We start from the raw sequence: 23,734 nt of genomic DNA, 5'->3' as shown, positions 1-23,734 counted from the left end.
GAACACCTGGAATGTGCCAAGTCTGAATTGGGTATGCTGTCAGTGTGAAATACACACTGCATTTCAAAGACCTTCATGAGAAATGAAGGTAAAAGAGCTCATGTATAATTTTTATATTAACTACATGCTGAAATATATTATTTTAGATATACTAGATTAAATAAAAGATATAAAATCAATTTCACATATTTCCATCTACTTTTTAAATTGGCTGCTGGAAAATTAAAACTTACATGTGTCTTGTATTACATTCTATCGGGAAGCAATGATGTTGAGTTTGACATGCCTATAGAACATCCAAATGGGTATATTCAATAGATAGTTGAATATATTAGTCTACAGCTAGTGGGAGAGGTCACTTACAAACTTATCAGCACGTGTACCCAAGCCAACTCTACTTCCTACCAGTCTCAGAGAATTAGGTAACTCTCTTCTTTTTCAAATCTAACTTCCTTTTACAAGATAACAGCTTTATTGAAATACAATTCACATACCATGAGCTTCATCTTTTTAAAGTATACAATTCAGTGGTTTTCAAAAGTTATGCAACCATCACCACAACCTAATTTCTTCATCCTAAAAAGAAACTCTGTACCCATGAGCAGTCATTCCTCAACCTCCCTGCCCACAGTACCTGGCAACCACTATTCTATTTTCTGGTTCTATAGATTTGCCTATTCTTCAATGTCAACTTTGCAAATGGAGTGCTTCTGTTTCTGTATTGTTTGCTTTCCTTGAGCTGGCCCATCCAGTTTTTTGTTTGTTTTTTGAATGTACAACCTATCATGGAAGCTGAATCTGTTCAAGACTCCAGCTCCCCCTACCAGTTTGAAGGAAATACCGAGGACAGAAGAACACGTTAAACTATACAAGAGAGATGCGATAAGCAAAATCTTTAGGATTTCTCTTCAGGACATATAATGTGGTTTCTTCAACTAATAATTTGTAAGGGAAAAGAGGAGCGAAAGAGTGAGCGACATACAGAGGGGGAATCTACAGATTATAAAAGACATCAATTTATTTAAATTCTGATTCATACAGACTGTAAACACACACACACACACACACACATACACACACACACACACACACACACACACACACCCCAGTTATGGGGGAGTCTGGGAAGACAGCAATAGCAGCATAGTTCTCAAACTCTCCAAATCCCCACATAAAAACAGATGGAACAACTAGGCAGCAAAACCTGAACCCCTTGACAACATTTACAACAAAACTAGATGACAAAGTACCTTCAACAAATGCCAGAATACAAACTACCAATAGCCAAAAGGCCTACACGGTAGTGTCTGTGTGGGCAGAAAAAGAAACATTCAATGAGTCTGCATTTAATGGAACTCAGAACAGGATAAGCCCAAAATAGGCAACAAGAATTTGCTAGAAAGCACAACAGGCCAATTTGGGAGCAGCAGTTGAAATGAGAAGGAGTTTTGACCTCTCAGTACCAGCTGAGTGCAAGAGGCTGCAACAAAGACTGAAGAGGTTGCAACAATCTAGCCCGTATGACTCCCACAAGTGATATTCAAGAGAAAATTAAAAATATTGGAGGTAGGCAAAGAATATATAGACAATAAGAGTATCTGAAGAAGAACATCAAGGCAAGGGAACAGAATACTAAATGCTAAGTAAGTCAAGAAAATGTTCATGAAATAAAAGAAAAAAGAGACTATCAACCTAGAATGACAAATACCAAAACATTCTAGGAAAACTGCTGTATTTCAAAGAAAAAGAACTTTTTAGGTATCTAGAAAAAGAGAGTATCCTATTTTTCAACAGCAAATTGTTACATTAGAAGAAAATTAATATATTTAAGAATTTGAAAGAAAGTATGAGCCAAGGATTTTTGTATCCAGCATAACTGACTTAGACAATCAAAATGACTAAAGAAACATTGACATTAAGGCCTTGTGAGTATTTATGTATAGTTACCTGTAGACGTGAGACAAAATGAGGGCTAAGAGGCAGACAGTATAGTATTTAAATAGGCAAATGCTCAAATACTGTGGGACTATTATGTATGACTATTATAAAAATGGGGAGAGAATGGAGAGAGCATATGTAAAAAAACTTTTTAATGTTTTGAATAATCACGTTAATGGTTATATTAGTATTATTATTTGGGACTATTGAGCACGTAATATGCGATAAAGTCAATGAGTAATTACCATATACATTAATTCTAACATCTCATCCCCAACGTCCTTAAAGATCAAGATTCTTGGAATGGAAAAAGAGGATTGGGATGTAATGGAGAAGAGGTTTAATAAGATTTGGATTGGAAATATCAATATGAACTCATGATGTACTGTATCTTTGTGGGTGTGTATCTTACCTCTCTCCATTTAAAAGGACTAGAAAATATGACCAACCTAGTAGCAGAGAGCATCCTTAGCCCCTAACTGGAGCCTGACATATAATTCACCCTAAAGGAAACCAGAGCTTCTTAGAGAAATGGCTGATTCCATGTACAGGGCAGGAAATGGGCAAGATGAACTTGGAACATCTTGTCACACCAGATAACAAACAAGCTATCAAAGACATCTAGGGTCATATCAAAAGGACTTATGAGTCAAGTATTATAGAAGAGGCTCCCACAGACCTAAGATGGGACAATTTAAGTTTCAATAGTGATAATAATTGCATTGTATGAAACCCATCAAATACGTTTACATTCATGAGTTTATAATGATATTTTTATTTTTATTTTTTATTTTTTGGCCACATTGTGTGGCAGGCGGGATCTTAGTTCCCCGATTAGGGATCGAACCTGTGCCCCCTGCATTGGGAGCACAGAGTCTTAACCACTGGACCACCAGAGAAGTCCCTATAATGATATTTTTTAAAGGGAAGACTTGTTCACCTTTGGAGGAAGACAGAAACAAACTCATCATCTTGAAAACTGGTCAGTAAAGGGAAGGGATCAAGCTTTATTCTGCTTTCCTATATAAACTGTCCCTTCAGGTAAACAAATAGTAGAAGAGGGAAAGAGTCTTTATATAAAAGTAGTGCCAGTAGTAAATGAAGTAGAAGTGACAGAATAACACTAATAGCCACACACAATGAATTAATAGATACAAGCATTAAGCATCAGTGGTGTTCACATCATAAAAAGAGAGATAATCAAATGTTATGTGCCTTTTAACGGAAGAACACACTACTATCTATATTCTAGCCAAAGGATCAAACGTCAGTCTAATAAAGCCTCTGAATCTTACTGCCAAACTACAGAAATACAGGGAACAGAGAAATATACTGAGATGCACGTGAGTATGCAACCAGCGAAATCTAGGCTGTGGGAAATTTGATAGGTCAAATGGCCTAGCTCCTTCCACAACTAAAGTATAGGAAAACAATGGGACAGAGGAAAATTCTATATATAAAAGACAATCAACTTTTGTTTTTAATGAGCAAGACTAAAATGTTCCAAAGGATGCACATTTAGGTGATAAAACTAATCAAACATGCAAGGAAGTGATAACTATAAAAATCAGGATAATGGTTATTTATAGGGGAGAGAGGGGATGGGGGCATATGGAGGGGCTTCTGGGGTTCTACTTCCTCATCTGGTGATGGTTACAAGAGTGTTTGCCTTAAAGTAACTCATTAGTTATACATTTGCTTTTTGGTGATTTTCTGTATCTGTATTTTATTTTACAAAATTAAAAAAAAAAATCAAACAAACAAAACATGACATTTGAAACAACTCGAAATTTGAATGCTTACTAGATATTTGATATTAAGGAATTACTGCTAATTTTCTTAGGTATAATAATGATATGTTTAAAAATGAGTCTTTTTAGAAAATAAATACTGAGATATGATGAAGATGATAGGACGTCCTGGATTTGCTTTAAAATAATATAGAAGGGGTAGGGACTTCCCTGGTGGTCCAGTGGTTAAGAATCCATCTTCCAATGCAGGTGACACAGGTTCGATCCCTGGTCAGGGAACTAAGATCCCACATGCTGTGGGGCAACTAAGCCCGTGCACCACAACTAGAGAGCCTGCGTGCCACAACTACAGAGCCCATGCGCTCTGGAGCCTGCATACCACAACTAGAGAGCTGTGCACCGCAACTACTGAGCCCGCGTGCTCTGGAGCCCGTGCGCCACAACTAAAGAGAAACCCACGCACCGCTATGAAGAGCCCGCACACGGCAACAAAAGTTCCTGTGTGCCGCAACTAAGACCTGACACAGCCAAAAATAAAAAATAAATAAAATAATATAGAAGGGGTATATACAAAACAAGATACACCATTATTGCTTAAGTTCAGAGATGGGTACATAGGAGGCTCATAATATGAATCATCTACTTCTATATTTAAAATTCTCCAAAATAAAGAGTTTTTTAAAAAAGAAGAGAAAAATAATGGTTCTAGCATATCCTCGGTTATTTACATAGATTTAGTCCTTAGGCTCAGTTTCCTCCACTCAGCCGAGCCTTCTCAGGAAGGGGTCCTTATACATCACAATACCATATTAATTAATACAAAGGAGAACTCAACATGTCCAACCCATAACTCCTGATCCTACTCCAGTTCTCATCTAGATGAGTGATGGCACCATCCACCCAACCACCCGAGCCAGAAACAACAGATTCATCCTAACCTCCCTTTCTATCTAATCAATCTAATTCTATCAAATCTAATCTAAGTCTTGTCCTAAAGAGCTCTTAAATTCAACCTCTTCTCTCTGTTCCCACTGCCCTAGTTCAGGCCCTCATAATCTCTCTCAGAATATAACTAGACATAAAAAAGAATGAAATAATGCTATTTACAGCAACATGGATGGACCAAGAGATTATCATACTAAGTGAAGTCAGAAAGAGAAAGACAAATATCATATGACATTGCTTATATGCGGAACATTTTTAAAAAACGATACAAATGAACTTAGTTTTACAAAACAGAAATATACTCACAGACATAGAAAACAAACTTATGGTTCCTGAAGGGGAAAGGGTGAGGGAAGGATAAACTAGGAGTTTGGGGTTAAAATATACACACTACTATATATAAAATAGATAACCAACAAGCACAGGGAACTATACTCAATATCTTATAATAACCTATAAGGGAAAAGAATCTGAAAAAAAAAAAAAATATATGTATATATATATATATATACAGACACACACAATATATAATTGAATCACTCTGCTGTACACCTGAAACTAATACAATACTGTAAATCAACTGTATTTCAATAACAGTTTTTTTTTTTTAAAAAGGAAAAAAAAAGAATATAACTAGAGCCATATAACTGTTTTCCTTTGTGCTGCGTAGAGGCAAGGCCTTTCAATCCCTCCTCCACATGGCCATCCTGGTGACCTTTCTACATAACCCTGATAACCTGGTGCTAATGGTGGTAAAGAGCATACACTCCCTGAATGGTGTGTACCAGTCATTGGACTAAGTCATTTCATTTCTCAAAAGAATCCATCAATTCCTGTCTGCTACATACATTTCCCCACAAAGCCCACTCTATGCTGATTTGCCCTTAAAGTTTAGTGTATTTAGACATAAATGGCTAGTCACACTTAAATTTACATAATTAGTGCAAATTAGGTAACAAAATAAATAAGAATTGCTAGAGACAGGAGCACAGGAGTTATTTTGAAAGAAATATGTTGTGTGTGGGATTTTACATTTATGTTAAGAATTGGACAATGGCTTAAAGTAAATAAAATCCTTAACTCAGTGTTTACATACTTTTTAAAAGCCAAGGATGAAGCATTGTTTTTCATATAATTCTAGGTCTTTTTTAAAAAGGGAGTAATAAGACAATCATACAGTAGTTTTGGGGGGATCACTTGACTAACTTGCCCTCTACAATCATACCTGGATAATATTTAAAGGAAGAAACTAAATAGGAATAACTAGATTTTTAACAACTATTAAATGCTTATGAACATATTCTCGAAACACAGATACAAGACTACAGTATGAGTTTTATACGGTTAGTTCAGTGTATGAATTGATAGACTTGAAGAAAGCTGTGGCTAAGTATCAACACTGGTAAACTATTCATTAGCTATATATTTTCAGCAGTTTACTTCATTTAACTCTGATCCCCCAGTTTTCCTTGATCTGAAAAATAGAGACACAAATACCCATCTCACTGTGAGGATTAAATCATACACCACATATAAAACTGGTCCAGGAAGATCCCACATGCCGTGGAGCAACTAAGCCTGTGCGCCACAACTACTGAGCCCACGTGCCTAGAGCCCGTGCTCTGCAACAAGAGAAGTCACTGCCATGAGAAGCCTGCGCACCGCAACGAAGAGTGGCCCCCGCTCGCTGCAACCAGAGAAAGCCCACACGCAGCAACGAAGACCCAACGCAGCCAAAAATAAATTAATTAATTAGTTAATTAACTTTTTTAAAGAAAGAAATTAAGCCTGATCTTTGGAAGGCTCGTGGAGCAACATGCCAAAACCCAATCAATGTCTACATTAAAATTCAACAGAATTTAGAATAGCTAATACCTGCAGTACACAGATAGGAGATTTGGTCCTGTAACCAATTCTATAAACCACTTCTTTAAAATTTAAGTGAACAACACCTCTAGTAAAAGAACATTAAAAGGTAAAAGGCTAGATAAAGAACGCAACAACAACAAAAACAACTCAACTCAAAAATGGACAAAGGACTTGAAAAGACGTTTCTTCCAAGAAGATATACAAACGGCCAGTAAGTTCATAAAAAGATGATCAACATCGCTAATCATTAGGGAAATGCAAATCAAAACCACAATGAGATACCACTCACACACATTAGGATGGCTATTATTAAAAAACAAAACAAAAAAAACCAAAAAAACCAGTAAGTGTTGGGAGGATGTGGAAAAACTGGAGCCTTCGTGCACTGCTGGTGGGAATGTAAAATGGTGCAGCCATTGTAGAAAATACTATGGTAGTTCCACAAAAAACGGAGCATATAATTACCATATGATCCAGCAATTCCACTTTAGGGTATATACCCAAAGAAATTTAAAGTACGGTCTCAAACAGATGTTTGTGTACCCACATTCATACCAGCAATATTCATAACAGCCAAAAGGTGAAAACAACCCAAATATCCATCAATAGATGAATAAACAGAATGTGGTATATGCACATAACAGATTACTGAGCTGTTAAAAAAATGAAATTCTGATACAACATGAATGAACCTTGAAGACATGATAAGTGAAATAAGCCAGACACAAAAGGGTAAATATTGTTATGATTCCTCTTATATGAGGTACCTAGAATAGTCAAATTTATAGAGACAGAAAGTAAAACTATGGTTACCGGAGACTGGAAGAGGAGAAAGTGGGGAGTTATTGCTTAATCAGTATGGAGTGGCAGTATGTGATGGTGAAAAAGTTCTGCAGATGGAGAGTGGCGACAGATGCACAATAATTTATTTATTTTCTCAGTGGTTTTTTTGGTTTTGAACTTATTTATGTTTTGTTGTCTTTTGTGCTTAAGTGTTGATGGCTTCATGAGCCTGAATATCTATAAAATAAGATGTTGTGGTTTTAGCATTTCATCATTAATTATTTCTAAAAAAGCCACACTCAGTATACAAGGGATCATGCTTCTGAGCAAAACAAATACAAACTTTATTGTTCTTCATTCTCTAAACTATTTCCATTGTCACATTTGGCTTACTACTACTGTCACCACATTCAGAAAAGATGTGCCTTTTCTTGACAAAAGTAGTTCAGGAATGCTTGTTTCCCCACCACAAAATGAGGGTTAAAAACAAAATAACTCAGGACTTCCCCATTGGTCTAGTGGTTAAGATTCCGCACTTCCACTGCAGGGGGCGCAGGTTCAATCCCTGGTGGGGGAAGCTCCACATGCCACGCAGTGTGGCCAAAAAAACCCAAAGTTAATTTAGCTTTGTTAAACTTAAAAAAACTTAAAGTTAAACTTTTCTAATTTAGCTAATAATTTAAAATGATAAACTTAAAACCAGGCTTATTTTAAAAATTTAAATGGTTGAAAAATGTTATAAAAATAAATGTCTAGATTTTCACATATCTTCTATATGCTTTTGGGTTACATTAGACAAATTAACCTTATGTCACATGCGACAAAAATTAACTCAAGATGGATCAAAGATCTAAGTATAAGAGCAAAGCCATAAAACTCTTAGAAGAAAATATAGGCGTAAGTCTTTGTGATCTTGGATTTGACAATGTTTTTTTTTTTTTTTTTTAAATAAGATATGACACCAAAAGCATAAGTAACACAAGAAGAAAAAAAAAAACCAATAGATAAACATAATCAAAATTTAAAACTTCTGTGCTTCAAGTAGGTGAAAAAACAATCCATAGAATAGGAGAATTTTCTTGCAAATCATGTATCAGATAAGGGTCTTGTATCTATAATCCATAAAGAATTCTTACAACTCAACAGAAAAAAGAACAACGACCCAAAAAATCGGAATAGTTTTTCAAGGAAGATATTTAGACTTCCTTTCAGCAAGAATGCCATCTTCTAGTAATTCACCAAAATGATCAACACAAAGGGATGGAGGAGTATCCGCTATATGTTCTCTAGGCCTTTTAGAAAACATGGAGTTGTTCCTTTGTCTACAAATATGTGAATCTACAAGAAGGGTGATATTGTAGACATCAAGGGAATGGGCACTGTTCCAAAAGGAACACCCCACAAATGCTGCCATGGCAACACCGGAAGAGTCTACAATGTCACCCAGCTGCTGTTGGCACTCTTGTAAACAAACGAGTTAAGCACAAGAGTCCTGCAAAGAGATTATGAAGCAAATTAAGCACTCTAAGAGCTAAGATGGCTTCCTGAAACGTGTGAAGGAAAATGATCAGAAAAAGAAAAAAGCCAAAGAGAAAGGTACTTGGGTTCAACTGAAGCACCAACCTGCTCCACCTAGAGATGCACACTTTGTGAGAACCAACGGAAAGGAGTCTGAGCTGCCAGCACCCAGTGCCTATGCATTCATGACATGATAAAAAAAAAAAAACACACACACACAAAAGCCCTCCGAACTGTAAAAACGTTTCTCTTGAGAAGTGTGGTATCCCCTCCCCCAAAGAAATATTTAAAGCAAATTTCAATTGTGTCCTAATTCAGTGGGTGATGTCATTACTATTCAAATTTAGTGTTTTTTTCTTCCTGGAAGATGTGAGGTGGTTTATTGTGCAATATATTCCATCGGTTAGAAACTGCCAGAAATTATTTATAAAATATTTATACTAGTAAAATAAAAAAAAAAGACTCGGACAGCTGCATGTAAATCAATAAAGTTAGAACACACCTTCACATCATGCACAAAAGAAACTCAAAATGGCTTAAAGACTTAAACATAAGACATGACACCATAAAAGTCCTAGAAGAGAGCATAGGCAAAACATGCTCTGACATAAATCATACTCTGACATAAATCATACCAATGTTTCCTTAGGTCAGTCTCCCAAGGCAATAGAAATAAAAACAAAAATAAACAAATGGGATCTGATCAAACTTACAAGCTTTTGCACAGCAAAGGAAACCACAAAAAAAAAAAACCCAAAAAGACAACCTACAGACTGGGAGAAAATATTTGCAAATGATGCAACAGACAAGGGATTAACTTCCAAAATATACAAACAGCTCATACAACTCAACAACAAAAAAACAAACAACCCAATCAAAAAATGGGCATAAGATCTTAATAGACATTTCTCCAAAGAAGACATACAGATGGCCAGTAGCCACAAGAAAAGATGCTCAACATCACTAATTATTACAGAAATGCAAATCAAAACAACAATGACGTACCCACCTCACACCAGTCAGAATGGCCATCACTGGGACTTCCCTGGTGGTCCAGCAGTAAAGAATCTGCCTTATAATGCAGGGCATGCAGGTCCGATTCCTGGTCAGGGAACTAAGATCCCACATGCTGTGGGGCAACTAAGCCCATGTGCCACAACTACAGAGCCCATGCACCCTGGAGCCTGCATGCCACAACTAGAGAAGAGAAAACCACAACTAGGGAGAAGCCCGCATGCCTCAACGAAGATCCCGTGTGCCACAACTAAGACCCAACACAGCCAAAAATGAATAAATTAAATAATAAATAAATAAATAAATCTTTAAAAAAGTAGGGCCATCATTAAAAAGTCTACAAATAGCAAATGCTAGAGAGGTTGTGGAGAAAAGAAAACCCTCACGCACTGTTGGTGGGAATGTAAGCTGGTGCAGCCACTATGGAGAACAGTATGGAGGTTCCTCAGAAAACTAAAAATAGAACTACCATATGATCCAGCAATCCCACTCCTGGGCATATACCCAGACAAAACTATAATTCAAAAAGATACATGCACCCCTATGTTCACAGCAGCACTATTCACAATAGTCAAAACATGGAAACAACCTAAATGTCCATCAACAGATGAATGGATAAAGAAAATGTGGTACATATATACAATGGAATACTACTCAGCCATAAGAAAGAATGAAATAATGTCACTTACAGCAACATGGATGTAACCAGAGATTATCATACTAAGTGAAGCAAGTCAGAAAGAGAAAGACAGATACCACATGGTATCACTTGTATGTGGAATCTAAAATATGGCACAAATGAATCTATGTACAAAACAGAAACAGACTCACAGACATAGAGAAGAGAGTTGTGATTGCCAAGGGGGAGGGGGTGGGAGAGGGAGGGACTGGAGTTTGGGATTAGCAGATGTAAACTATTATATACAGGATGGATAAACAAGGTCCTACTATATAGCACGGGGAACTATATTCAATATCCTGTGATAAGCCATAATGGAAAAGAATGTAAAAAGAAGAATGTCTATACGTGTATAACTGAGTCACTCTCCTGTACAGCAGAGATCGGCGCAACATTGTAAATCAGCTATACTTCAATAAAAAGAAAACAAGATATGAAAAGATGCTCAACATCATTAACCATTAAGGAAATGCAAATCAAAACCAAAATGATATACCATTTCACATCTACGAGTATGGCTATAATAAAAAAAGATGGAGAATAAGTATTGGCAAGGATGTGGAGAAACTGGAACCTTTTACTGGCGGGAATGTAAAATGGTACAGCCACTCTAGAAATCTGTCTGTTAGCACCTCCACTCCTAAGTATATAATCCAAGAGAAATGAGAATTTATATCCATGTAAAAACTTGTTCACAAATGTTCATAGCAGTATTTATAATAGGCAAAAAGTAAAACCAACTCAAATGTCCATCATTAATGAACAAATATAGGCAAAATGTGGTATATCCATACAATGTTATATTATTGGGCAATAAAAAGGAATGAAGTACTAATATATGCCACAACATGTAATTTTTATGTGTGTGGAGACAGGATGGTAGGGACAGTGGATCTGGAGGGTTGAGAAGGTTCCACTGGCCCAGGTACTCCTTGGATAGTTTTCATTTCACTGCCCTCAGAACCTCCCTTGCCAATTCCTTCTTGCTTTTTATACCTGTCAACTCTGAGCCTGGGGCCTCTCCATGTCAGTGCAGGCGAGAACAGCTTCCAAATCTGACTTCTCCCATGCATATTTTGGGATGTGGATTTCTCTACTTTCACTTGTCATCATTATAATCACACCAGCTTTCACTTTCCAGTCCTTGGAAAATCTACATCTCTATCATGTTTTATGGCAATTCAAGAGATTTATTTTTTATTATATTTTTACACAAAAAATTTCATTACGATCTTAGGGGCTGGGGATTAAAAATAGGTGTTCAGTCCATCATCTCAAACTGGAAGCTCCCTATCTAAATCTTAAATAAGTAGAGTTTACACATTTTCTTAAAACCTGAGCTCTTTGAAACACCAAGACCCTCTTTCCAAATAACACCAAAATTTGGCCACAGGATGTAAACACTATCATCTCTATTAGTCCCTAAATCAAAAAAAAAAAAAAAAAGAACCAGTAGGAAGCATTCCTTGCCAAATAAAACAAAATTGAAATTTTTTTTAATATTTAAGAAAATAAAACTACTATTACAGCACAGTTTGAAAAGCATGTTGTATTTTATTTCATTTGAAGTATTCATAATTTCATATTCATATTTCATATGAAGTATTTAAAAGAATTACTCCCAAGGAATAAAAAGTATTTCTTTTTCCAGGCACTTAACTAGAATCCACAATCACTGTCTTTTTATATTTTCCCATAATAATTTATATTTATTTACAAAAGTAATATAAAATTCAAATTTGTAGTATAACAGTATACTCCAGGTATAAGTTATAATAAATGTATTCCATTTACATAATAAATTATATAAAATATACAATAAAAACCTCATTTCCCATTCGAATAAGTTCACTAGAATGTTTAAATCAGCAAAATAATTTAGTAATTTAGTAAAATAATTTAGGAAAAAAACCCCAAACCCCACTTTCCTGTACATATGTATTCATTGTGTGTGTGTTGGGGGGGATTGTTGAATGGGAAATAAATGTTGATCACTTACAGATCTTCACTCTCTCCCCTCCCTGGGTTATGTCATCCAGGCCTGTGACCAATTACAAGCTGATGATACTATTTATACACTAATGATATGATCACTTAGATAACTAATAAACTTATCAAACTTCGTATGTCCAAAACAAAACTCAATTCCTCCCCAAACCTACTCCTAACTACAGTAAGTCTAAATGGCATCAATATTCACCCAGCTCTTACTGCAAAAAAACAGGAGCCATCTTTTATTTCTCTTTTCCCTTCATCCAATCTATCAATAAATCCTGTTGATTCTACTTCCAAAATTTATCCATTTTTTTTTTCCATCTCCACTGCCAGGCCAGTGCACCCTGCAACAGCCTTCTAACTGATTTCCCTGCTTCTGTTCTTGTCTTCTCAGAGTCCATTTTCCCCTCAGCAGTCAGTGTAAATTAGATCATGTCACTTCCCTACTTAAAACCCTGTTTAGAATAAAAACCAGATTCTCTACCATGACCTACAAGGCTTTTCATGTTCTGACCCCTGCCTACCTCTCCATCCTCATCCCACATCACTCTTTGACTTTCTCACTCTCTCCAAGCCACTGTGCTTCCCCAAATACAACAACCTGGTTCCTCACTTAGAAGCTCTGCATTTGCCATTCCCTCTGCCTAGAATCCCTGGCTCCCCGAGGGTATTTACATGCCTGTCTTCCTTGCATTCAAATGTCACCCCCTTAGAAAGGCCTTTCTAAAGTAGCCACCATCCTTCCAATACTCTACAAACCGTCCTTCTTAGTTTTCTACATACCACCTATCACAATCTAAAATTGGCTTATTTTGTTTATTGCTCCCCCATCCCAAATACAAGCTCTTTAACGGCAGAGACTTATCTATCTTATTATTCTTGCCAATGCCTAGAACATACCAACACTTAGCACATCAAAATATTTGTTGAGGGCTTCCCTGGTGGCGCAGTGGTTAAGAATCTGCCTGTCAATGCCGGGGACACAGGTTCGAGCCCTGGTCCGGGAAGATCCCACATGCTGCAGAGCAACTAAGCCCGTGCGCCACAACTACTCAGCCTGTGCTCTAGAGCCCGCGAGCCACAACTACTGAGCCCGTGTGCCACAACTACTGAAGCCTGCACGCCTAGAGCCCGTGCTCTGCAACAAGAGAAGCCACTGCAATGAGAAGCCCGTGCACCGCAACGAAGAGTAGCCCCCGCTCGCCACAACTAGAGAAAGCCCACACGTGGCAAGAAAGACCCAACACAACCAAAAACAAATAAATAAATAAAGTAATTTTAAAACAATTGTTGAACAAACAACTTCATAAACATCACTGAAGCAGTACAGATATTATACTGATTTTTATTAGCTTACTATAGTTTAAATTATATTAGGTTATTATAAATTATTAGTTTATTCTAAATAAAAGGGTTTTAACTGTATTCCAACAGAATTTTTTAAAAAAGGTCTTAAGATTACATGAGCACAAAGGAAGAGTGAAACACCACTGTGCTAAATCCTAGTCATTTAAGACAGGAATAAAGTAAAACATATGCAGGCTATTGCCATTGCCCATCACACATCCAGGACCTTCTTTCCCCCAAGAGATCCCAAATAGGTCCCTTCCCTATTTGGAAGAGATGCATTTAGAAGACAACACCAGATTCTGTCCAAAGGGAGAAAGAAAGTGAACAAACATCTTTCAGGATCAAAACCCCAGGCAAGACCAGAAAGGGGGCTTTCGCAGCTCCTTCCACAAACTCTTTGCAAAGAAGTCCAGTGGATCAGAACACAGGGAAAAAACTAATGAGAATACTTCAATGGATCTCTAACCAACAAAAAATTTCTTCAGAAACTGACTTGCTCTTGCAAATGAACCTGATGGAGGAATAGCTGTGTAAAACATACTTAAGGTTGTACTGTCAAGTGGTAAGATGAGGATAAAAAGGTGATACTTATCTATGTGGGAGTATGTGTGTGTGTTTTATCTCTCTCTCTCTCCATATCTCTGAGGAACAGTAATACAAATACTTACGTATGATACTAAATCAACATATAAGACATTAAAGAGATGAAGAAGATTACTTTGGGTTGAGAGCTGGCTTTTTGAAGCTCAGCACTTGGGAAAAGGGAACCGAAGACTTTTCACGGCATTACAGAAAAACACATAAATTTGGAGAAAAATAACATTTGTAAGGTCAACAACAACAAAAGAAAACCACACGTAGTAATTTTTGTGGCCTGATTAGGGAGAGGGAATGGGATTCATTATAGAAAAGTTTTATTAAAGAATAAAAAGAGAATAATAAAAAGCACTAGGAAAAAAGGCCACTGAACCAAATGCAGAAAGGGAAAGTCAAATCACTGGCTATACCAATGAATTTAATCTGGTACTTTTACATGCGCTCTTTAGAGTTTTCTCTCTTATAAAGAATAAAAAGAACCTTGTTTTTTATATTATTTGCAATACATAGGTGCCACCAATTATAACTAATGAATAGTTCCATTTTAAGGCCTTAAACAGTGCTAAATATATGGTTAAAAAAACTTGTGCTGCTGTCCTTTCCAAGGATATACATGAAGAAAAACCAGTATGAGCTGGAAAAATGAATTTCCATTAGAGAGAAAAGACCATCTTGCCATATATGTCTATATGATATAGCAGTTCCTCAGACATGATTTTATCTGTTCAAAACAGTTAAGATGTAAGAAGTAACAAAGGCCACCAAGGAACTAAAGCAGAGCTAGTGTCAATGCAAGAAAACACACATTCTTTTATACAGCCCCAAGGTCCTCACTCAGAACCTATTCACTTTTATTTTAGACTGAATTCTAACACATCTGGCCAAGTAGTTTCTCAGTGCACAGCAAATCAGAGAAAGCAACTAGAAATTGGAGAAACAGAAAACTATTGTATTGAAAGCAGACGACCTAACAGAAGAGATGAAAACACAATTGAAAAAAGTAATTCCAAAATCTCAGAATCAAAAGTAAATTTTAAAAAGCATTGATGACAAGGTTCTATCTAAAATAGTAACTATCTTACAGAATTCAACAGCCTCTGAGATTACGTGTCTTGTTTTAACATAGTGTGACATTAATACGATATTCAGTAGAGTGGCTTGTGTGGTACACTGAACTTAAGTTCAAATAACGACCCTAAAGTGATAGTTTTCAATCCTGGAGTTTCTGACTTAGTAGGCAATTACAGTTTATTCAACAGACCACAGGTGATTCTGATGCACACAAAGAACTGAGAACCACTGTCCTAATAGTCTAAGGAAAGGTTATATTGCACTGGATGTCTTATTTAAGAAAAAAGGGAGATGTAATGTACAACACGATAGATTAACACTGATGTATGTTATATATGAAAGTTATTAAGAGTAAATCCTAAGAGTTCTCATCACAGGAAAAAATTTTTATTTTTTATTTCTTTAATTTTATACCTATATGAGATGGTAGATGTTCACTAAACTTACTGTGATAGTCGCTTCATGATGTATGTAAATCAAGTCATTATGCTGTACACCTTAAACTTACACAGTGCTGTGTGTCAATTATATCTCAATAAGACTGGAAGGAAAAAAAAGAAGTGAGAATTTACTATGATCTTTAAATGTGTTCAATGAAACTTGTTTTTAAAAAGTTTGTGTATTTCGGGGTAATCGGGAGTATTCACTTTGGCAAAACACTTCAACTCCCAAAAGGAGGGAGGGGGCTAAATGGCATACTGCCAACAGACAGTCTACTCACAGAATAGCATCTTTTGAAACCACACAAATACAATAAATTTATGTAATGATGAGTGATGCAGAATACTCAATGTGGAATGAAATAACGGTAGAAACTCAACGAAGTTAAAGTTATATGAAGAAAAACATCTCATTAGAATCTGGGTACCAAACCCGTCTCTATGCAGTAGCATCTCCTAAACAAAATAGTTAAACTTATACTCACCTTTCTGAAAAATCAGAGTCTATAAATTCTCTAGCCCGTTTTCTATCACTGAAAAGAAAAAAAGATACCATAAAAAGAACATGCATAAAGAACTTTATTTCATGAATAATTTATTGTAACTTGTCTAATTCCACATTGAAAATATCCAAACACAAAAGTAACAAATGTAAAAGATACGTACATGAAATAAAAACTTAAATTTTATCACCAACATGATAGCCATAGTTTGAAATGAACTCAATGAATCTTTAGGGAGGAAAATACTGCAGATTTATAGAGGAGAAGGCATAGAAAAGTTTTATTTGCTCTGGGAGAAATGACTATAAAAACATTAGATAATCATACTACCCCCAGCATAAAGCACAGCTGGTGTTGAAAATAGCCAAACTCTGGTCATCTCCAAAGTAGGCCAACACTACTGGCACAGGCTTGGCTTTCATTAAATTATCTCTCAAGGCTATGAAAAAATCCAAGGTAACTTAGATCTACATGAGAATGTTGTTAACGACTGAATAAAGGCAAAGGAATTACAGGTGACTCTGTCACTTCATCTTATTTGATAATGGAAAAGACATTATGTATACACATGAAACTCTTCTGTCTCTGTGTGTATGGCTTAAAGCACTTTGCCAGGATTGTTATTTCATTTATTTCTTTAATATCCTTGAAGCAAGGAGATTCTTACTCAACCAAGATTTACTGTGTTTGCTAGAACTCACAACTGTAAGTCAATGATAGAACCAGCAGTGTGGCATGCCACCTGGGAAATAACTTCTAAAGTGACAAACTAAAATTTTGAGTCATTTCTTTTACTACTTCTTTTCTTTTATGGAAGGATGAGATGCTAAAATGATAAGGAGTGGAGAAAGTTTGAATAAAGGTATTTTACAGGTAAAGAAACGTAGAGATTTGATACTAAAAGTGGCAAATGAGTAACAAAGAAGGGATACTGATTTAATTGGCCAGTGTTTAAAGGAATGAAGATAAAACTCAATGAAAGTTTTAATATATTTGGGCTCTTTTTCCTAGTTCCTTTTCTGGTTTTAAAGGAAATAAACATGCTGGTTTTAAGGGGAAGTTCAGAGTACACACACACACGTATATATAAAACTCCTTTCTTATGTTTGTTAAAACAATATAAAATGCACTTTTTACATCTCCAAAGTGGCTGAATGTCATAATCATAAAAAGCAGTCTTCTTTCAGAGTTGAAGAAAGAAGATTCAGGTACAAGTTATTGTTCTATTTTTCTGTTTAAAAATGGTTGCTCCAGGGATTTCCCTGGTGGTCCAGTGGTTAGGTCTCTGCGCTTCCACTGCAGGGGGCACAGGTTCAATCCCTGGTTGGGGAAGTAAGATCCTGCATGCTGTGTGGGGCAGCCAAATAAATAAATTAATTAATTAATAAAATAAAATAAAAATGCTTGCTCCAGAGCTCATTTATATCTAGGATATAAAGTGAAATAAAATAGGTGATTTTAAAGGAAACATATTAGTTTTTAAGAACATGAAACACGAACAGAAGACAAGATAGTGAGAAAAAAAGATCAGAACTTAAAAAAAAAAGAAGTTTTTAAAAATGGTAGTTTGCAGTACCACTACTTACCCAGGGACCCAGCCAGTAGCTTCTGCTATGTGTGTCTGAGTAACCATTGCTGGTGCAGGGGTGTATGGCCTCCCAATCAGAACACTTCCTGAACTGGTTAGTCTCTGTGGTGTGCTTATAATCTGTAAAGTCAGTACAAAGAAAAAAATATTCTTAGTTATTAAGGAAAACCTACAGGCAGAAAATAATGCTGAATGCTAACCTACACACAAGGAGTAAACCTTACTGTCTAAAATGTACTTAATATCAATCATCTAAATATAAGCAATACCTCTGATACACTTATATCCTAAGATCTTACAGCACAAGTATCCTGAATACTGATATGAAGTCACAATGTAGATTTCAGCAAGTGAACAGCAATTGGGAGGGATTAAGTTGGCAACTGACAACATTTTAAAAATCAGAAGAATGAAAAGCTTTCTTTGAAATTATGGAAACTAATTTCAGTTGAACTCTATTTACTAGAACTGGGGTAACAGCAAATTAATTCTTCACAGTCCAAAACATATACAAAGACATTATACAATTTGGATTCTTATACAGATACAATTTTACCTGTTTTTTTCAAGAGCATTTCCTCATGTCATTAAATATTCTTCAAAGACATTTTAAAGACCATAAAACACCCTGTCATGTGGATTAATTATCCCCTATTATTATTTTTATGAATATTCAAATATTGAACATTATAAATAATGCTGTGATAAACATTTTTGTAAAATGATATTGGCTTTAATTTCTATTTCCTACGGATAGACTCCAGAAAGGGAATTAATGGAACTAAGGATGTGGACTTTTTTTTTTTTTTAATTTATTTATTTTGGGGACTTCCCTGGTGGCACAGTGGTTAAGAATCTGCCTGCCAATGCAGGGGACATGGGTTTGAACCCTAGTCCAGGAAGATCCCACATACCACGGAGCAACTAAGCCCGTGTGCCACAGCTACTGAGCCTGCGCTCTAGAGCCCATGCTCTGCAACAAGAGAAGCCACCGCAATGAGAAGCCCGCGCACCGCAACGAAGAGTAGCCCCCGCTCGCCGCAACTAGAGAAAGCCCGTGCGTAGCAATGAAGACCCAACACAGCCAAAAATAAATGTTTATTTTATTGTTTTTATATATTTTTTGTTTTCTATTTTATTGATTTTCACTTTTTATTATTTGTTTATTTTGGGTTTAATTTGCTCTTTTCTTTAAAACTAATTAATTAATTTATTTTTGGCTGCGTTGGGTCTTCGTTGCTGCGCGTGGGCTTTCTCTAGTCGCGGTGAGCGGGGGCTACTCTTCCTTGCTGTGCGCAGGCTTCTCATTGCGGTGGCTTCTCTTGTTGCGGAGCATGGGCTCTAGGTGCACGGGCTTCAGTAGCTGTGGTGTGCGGCCTCTAGAGCACAGGCTCAGTAGGTGTGGCGCACGGGCTTAGCTGCTCCGTGGCATGTGGGATCATCCCGGACCAGGGATCGAACCTGTGTCCCCTGCATCGGCAGGTGGATTCTTAACCACTGCACCACCAGGGAAGTCCATGGATATGGACTTGTAAAAAGCATTTCTTGATCTGTGTTGCCAAATTGCTCTCCAGGTCTTACAGTTTTTATTGGTGAAAATAATTTGGCACCCTAGTAATATCTTTAAGTATTTTCATAAGTAAGTAAGTAAATAAATAAATAAATAGAATAGAATAGAATAAAGGCATGCTCCAGGGAATGGGGATATTAATGGGGCTAGGGAGATGTTACTACATACAAATGCTTAGGAAATGATTTTAATATGTTAATTCTATAGTTCAAAAAAAACAAAACACAACAAATACTGATAGATGTCTGGGGAATTCTGATTCTCATAATATGCCAAGGATTATTAAAGAGGGCATTCAGAAGTCTGCCTCATGAGAAAATATGAACACTAGACAACGTGTTTGTACCTCCTAGCCCTGCACATATTCCACACCACCTCCTCACTTCCATTTCAATGCAAGATCTTTAAAGGCAGAGAGTGTCTGCAGGGCCTACCATAGTGCTAGGGGACTCTCATAGGAAAGAATCAATAAATATTTATTGAACTGAGACAGAAGACCCAGCTTTTAAAATGATGGAAAATAGTAGCTTTTTTGTTCATTGATATGCTAGAAAGGATTATATAAAATCCTGTAAGAAAAGGGCATAGTTCTCACCAATCACTGCACCACACACTCAGATGTTCTCTATCATGCTGACCCTGAGTGTGAGAGCTTGGGAGGGAAATTTTGAGCGTTTGATCAGTCTCTGGTCTACTCTATTCCTAGAACAGGAGTCTCCAGAAAGCAACTCTAAGCATTCTGACTTACCCGTGAAACAGACTGCATTACTTGTGCAGCATTATTACTAAGGAGTTTTTTATTTATCTGTTATTAGGACCCTACAGGCTTGGTTTTACCTGATTTAAAGGGCTTTGCAGAAAAAAAAAAAGAAAGAAGACGAAGAAAGGAGGAAGGGAAATAGGACATAGAGAAAAGCTGGTTATCTTTATTGAGAATGACTTTGGAAATAAATTGTTACGTTCTACTTTTATTTTTCTTCCTTAATGTCAGATTGTCAGCTGCTATCCTTTCCTGATCCGAGAGTGATTAGCAATACTCTCTGTTCCTTTCTCTTAGCACAGGGCCTGGTACATAGGAAGTCCTTAACAAACATTTTATGAATGAACGAACTGGAGGGATGCTAGACTTGAATTGGAACCACAAGTCAGAAGTCCCTATGAGACGCGATGAGTTCTTAAACAGGACAGTGACAGTGACTGAGCCTTAAGAAGCAAAACCAAAGGAGTCAACGAACACAGGAAAATTAGTTCTTATAGGTGATAAGTCACATATGCTTTTATAAAACTGAACCTTAATTTTGAAATCCCAAATTAAAATAGTATTCAGTTGATCTGATAAGGAAAATGAACATTTATTTTAAAATTAAGTCTTCCCCACCTCCCCACAAAAAACCCAGACATCCTTAATTTAAATGTAATCATGTGGTTTCTTTGACAATAGATTACAGTTAGCCATAAATCAAATAGCAACTGAACCTCATTCTGAAGATTTTTCTACCTTCAATCAAGATACCTTATGTACTACTGCCATCTACAGTAAGGAAAGCCAAGAGAGCATCTATACTTTGAAAAGAAAGAATCTATATATAACTATAAAGTGTTATATTAAAGGATTTCATTATTTGACAAAATTTTCATTTTCACTGTAAGAAACAAGCAATTTTTAACCATGTTAAAATAATCATGAGATTATCTTATATAAAAAATCAGATACCTTTTTTTTTTCTTTTTAAACTTTTCATTTTATATTGGAGTATAGCCGATTAACAATGCTGTGATAGTTTCAGGTGCACAGCAAAGTGACTCAGCCATGCATATACATGTACCCATTCTCCCCCAAACTCCCCTCCCATAAAACCAGATACTTTAAGAAAAGAGCAAGTATTCCAAAGTAAAAGTTACTGCTAAACTAGTTTCTAGAAACACAGAAAACAACTTTTTCTTGAGGCCTTTTGAAATTTCTATCTACCATGAAGATTTGGCTTCCGAAGGGACATGTAAAATTTAAAGGGCAAGTAGAGAAAGACAACTGTAAGAAGGAAACAGGTGAGGTTTTAAGAATTTTCTAACAAAAAATTTTTTAAAATCATGGATGAGAGACTGAATGTGAGGGGACAACGTTCAAAAGAGACAAGCAAGAGGAGAGAGAAGCGGCTCTCACTGGGGTTCCACGATATATTAGGAAATCAAAAAGAAAACTCTGATTCCTCCCTAGGGACTAAGAACTACAAAAAGCACCTCAGAATTCGGGAGACAAATGAAGGTCTTGGGCTGGCCTGTTTCAAAGGAGAGCCCCAAATCTCCTCTCTGTCTGACCTTTGCTTTGCTGATTCTGAGCTTTGCAGTAATTGGGTATGTCATATACAGGACTACTTATCACTGTTAGAACTGAAGTGTGTAAAGGCTTACATGTACATTAGTTTAAATTGACAATGGGAAGAAAAATTATGTTTCTAAAAGAGGAATTCAAATTTGAGCCATAGCAGTATCACTGAAATACCAAGAGGAAACAGTCTTTCAAAATAGAGTACTGTAAGAGCCAAAGTCATGAAAGTTCACATCTGTTTGTTTAATGTTGATGTTTATATAATCACATTTCAAAATATCGACGTTCAAGTCAGGTGTATAATCTCATTTGCACCTACTGTAGTGGCTGGTGAGGGGCAAATGCTTAACAAACGTTTGAAAATATACCCTGAACTACCTTGAAATGCAGATATTCACCTGAGCTTAAGTTTCTACGAGGCTTGGAGCTAGATTACATTCTTCACATAGTTACAGTATTGTGCAACATCTTTAGCTTGGATTCTGCAGATGATTAACAGTCCTCAAGGGATCAAGAAAAATGTTGTGTCTAGAATGGCTTAAGATCTCAAAGACTTTCTGAAGCCATTCAGTATGTTAAAAGAGATTTTTGTCTAAATAATTGTGCATTCAACATAGTCCACAGTACCGTACATTACAAACAAAATTTATACTTATTGTTTTATAGATAAGAAGATGCAAACACTGACAATGAAGAGTTATTGTTCAAATGTTTACATACTTTTGCTAATGGTGGGTGAGGCCATTTAAATTAGGTATAGTTTTTAGATTAGCTGCATGCAACTGTTTATAAATAAGGCTTTCTTAAAAGTGCTATATACTTTAAGCTCTAGCATAATTAATGGAATATCTTCAGAGAAACAGTTAAATACTTTCCATTTTAATTCATTATTTCTACTGCTAAAGATTAAAATGAACTGGTGAGTTGTTTCTTCCTAAATGTCCTTTCATCAAAGAGTTTCAAATTAGTAGCTCCAAATATAGATTAACTGTTGGGTCATACTCAATTTATATGATATTCAATTTATATGAGATTACACGGTTTAGTGCAGTAAAGGCTATTTTACAAGAAAAAGAAGAACATAAAACGTAACAGATTTCAAATCAATTTAATCGAACAACTGAAAACAAGAGAAGCCTCATATAGGGAGCAAAAACCTTAATATTAACACATTCAGAATCCACAGATTCAAGTACGTGAAAATTAAACATTGAAGAGTACAATGCCTTTCTTTTTCTTAAGACTAATCAGTTACATTCAGGTAAAAACAAAACTTTAAAAAATAAGTGACTGAGATAAGAAATTAACTGGAATATCTGACCAAGCATCTTTGGTACAACTATCCTTTAAATAAGTCTTGCCTAAGCAAAGTTTCAAGTCCTAAGATATGATGATTTTCTTACCATTTGGGGTCCAACATTCACATTTATTGGTCCTAAGGTTTTTGGTAAAATCTTTGTTGGTGAGTTGGTGCTGGAAACTGGAAATGCAACAAATGAAATGTTACCTGAAATTATATCAAAACACTAGGTTAATGTTCTGCAATATCAAGACCACCTTCTACCTATCTATACATCCATGGTCCTAACCAGCTGTGCTTAAGTAATTTATAATTATCTTAATAAGGAAGTTAAGACCAAAAAGCCATACTGAAAAGCCAACCAATTATTGCTTTGTTGTAGTGAGGACAATTAGTTCTGCTGAACAGCACACCTGTAAAATAAATAGTTCAGTCTATCTGACAACTACTGGACATTAAGTTGGTTTTTTAGAGGAAAAAACATTTTGAGAGTTCAT

The 23,734-nt window shown here is 36.1% G+C and overlaps 1 protein-coding gene across 10 annotated transcripts in view; it reads right to left on the bottom strand.

Moving 5' to 3' along the window:
* TFDP2 (transcription factor Dp-2) overlaps positions 1–23,734 on the bottom strand; it is a 173,222-nt gene that overhangs the window by 26,509 nt on the left and 122,979 nt on the right. For 6 of the 10 annotated variants that reach the window (XM_059920187.1, XM_059920180.1, XM_059920182.1 and 3 more), the window contains 3 exons: positions 23,341–23,444; positions 18,040–18,161; positions 16,436–16,483 (listed from right to left, as the gene is read on the bottom strand). The exons of 1 other annotated variant lie outside the window; for it this stretch is intronic. In XM_059920187.1, coding sequence (XP_059776170.1) covers positions 16,436–16,483; positions 18,040–18,161; positions 23,341–23,343 — 173 coding nt within the window. In that variant the 5' untranslated portion in view covers positions 23,344–23,444. The remainder of the gene's footprint in view (positions 1–16,435; positions 16,484–18,039; positions 18,162–23,340; positions 23,445–23,734) is intronic. 3 more of the 10 variants (XM_059920188.1, XM_059920183.1, XM_059920186.1) reach the window with 1 other exon arrangement.

This window comes from Balaenoptera ricei, chromosome 4 (assembly GCF_028023285.1).
Source record: "Balaenoptera ricei isolate mBalRic1 chromosome 4, mBalRic1.hap2, whole genome shotgun sequence".
Classification (NCBI taxonomy): domain Eukaryota; kingdom Metazoa; phylum Chordata; class Mammalia; order Artiodactyla; family Balaenopteridae; genus Balaenoptera; species Balaenoptera ricei.
The sequence above is the reverse complement of the archived record's forward strand: the minus strand, read 5'-3'. Positions and strand labels throughout refer to the sequence as shown.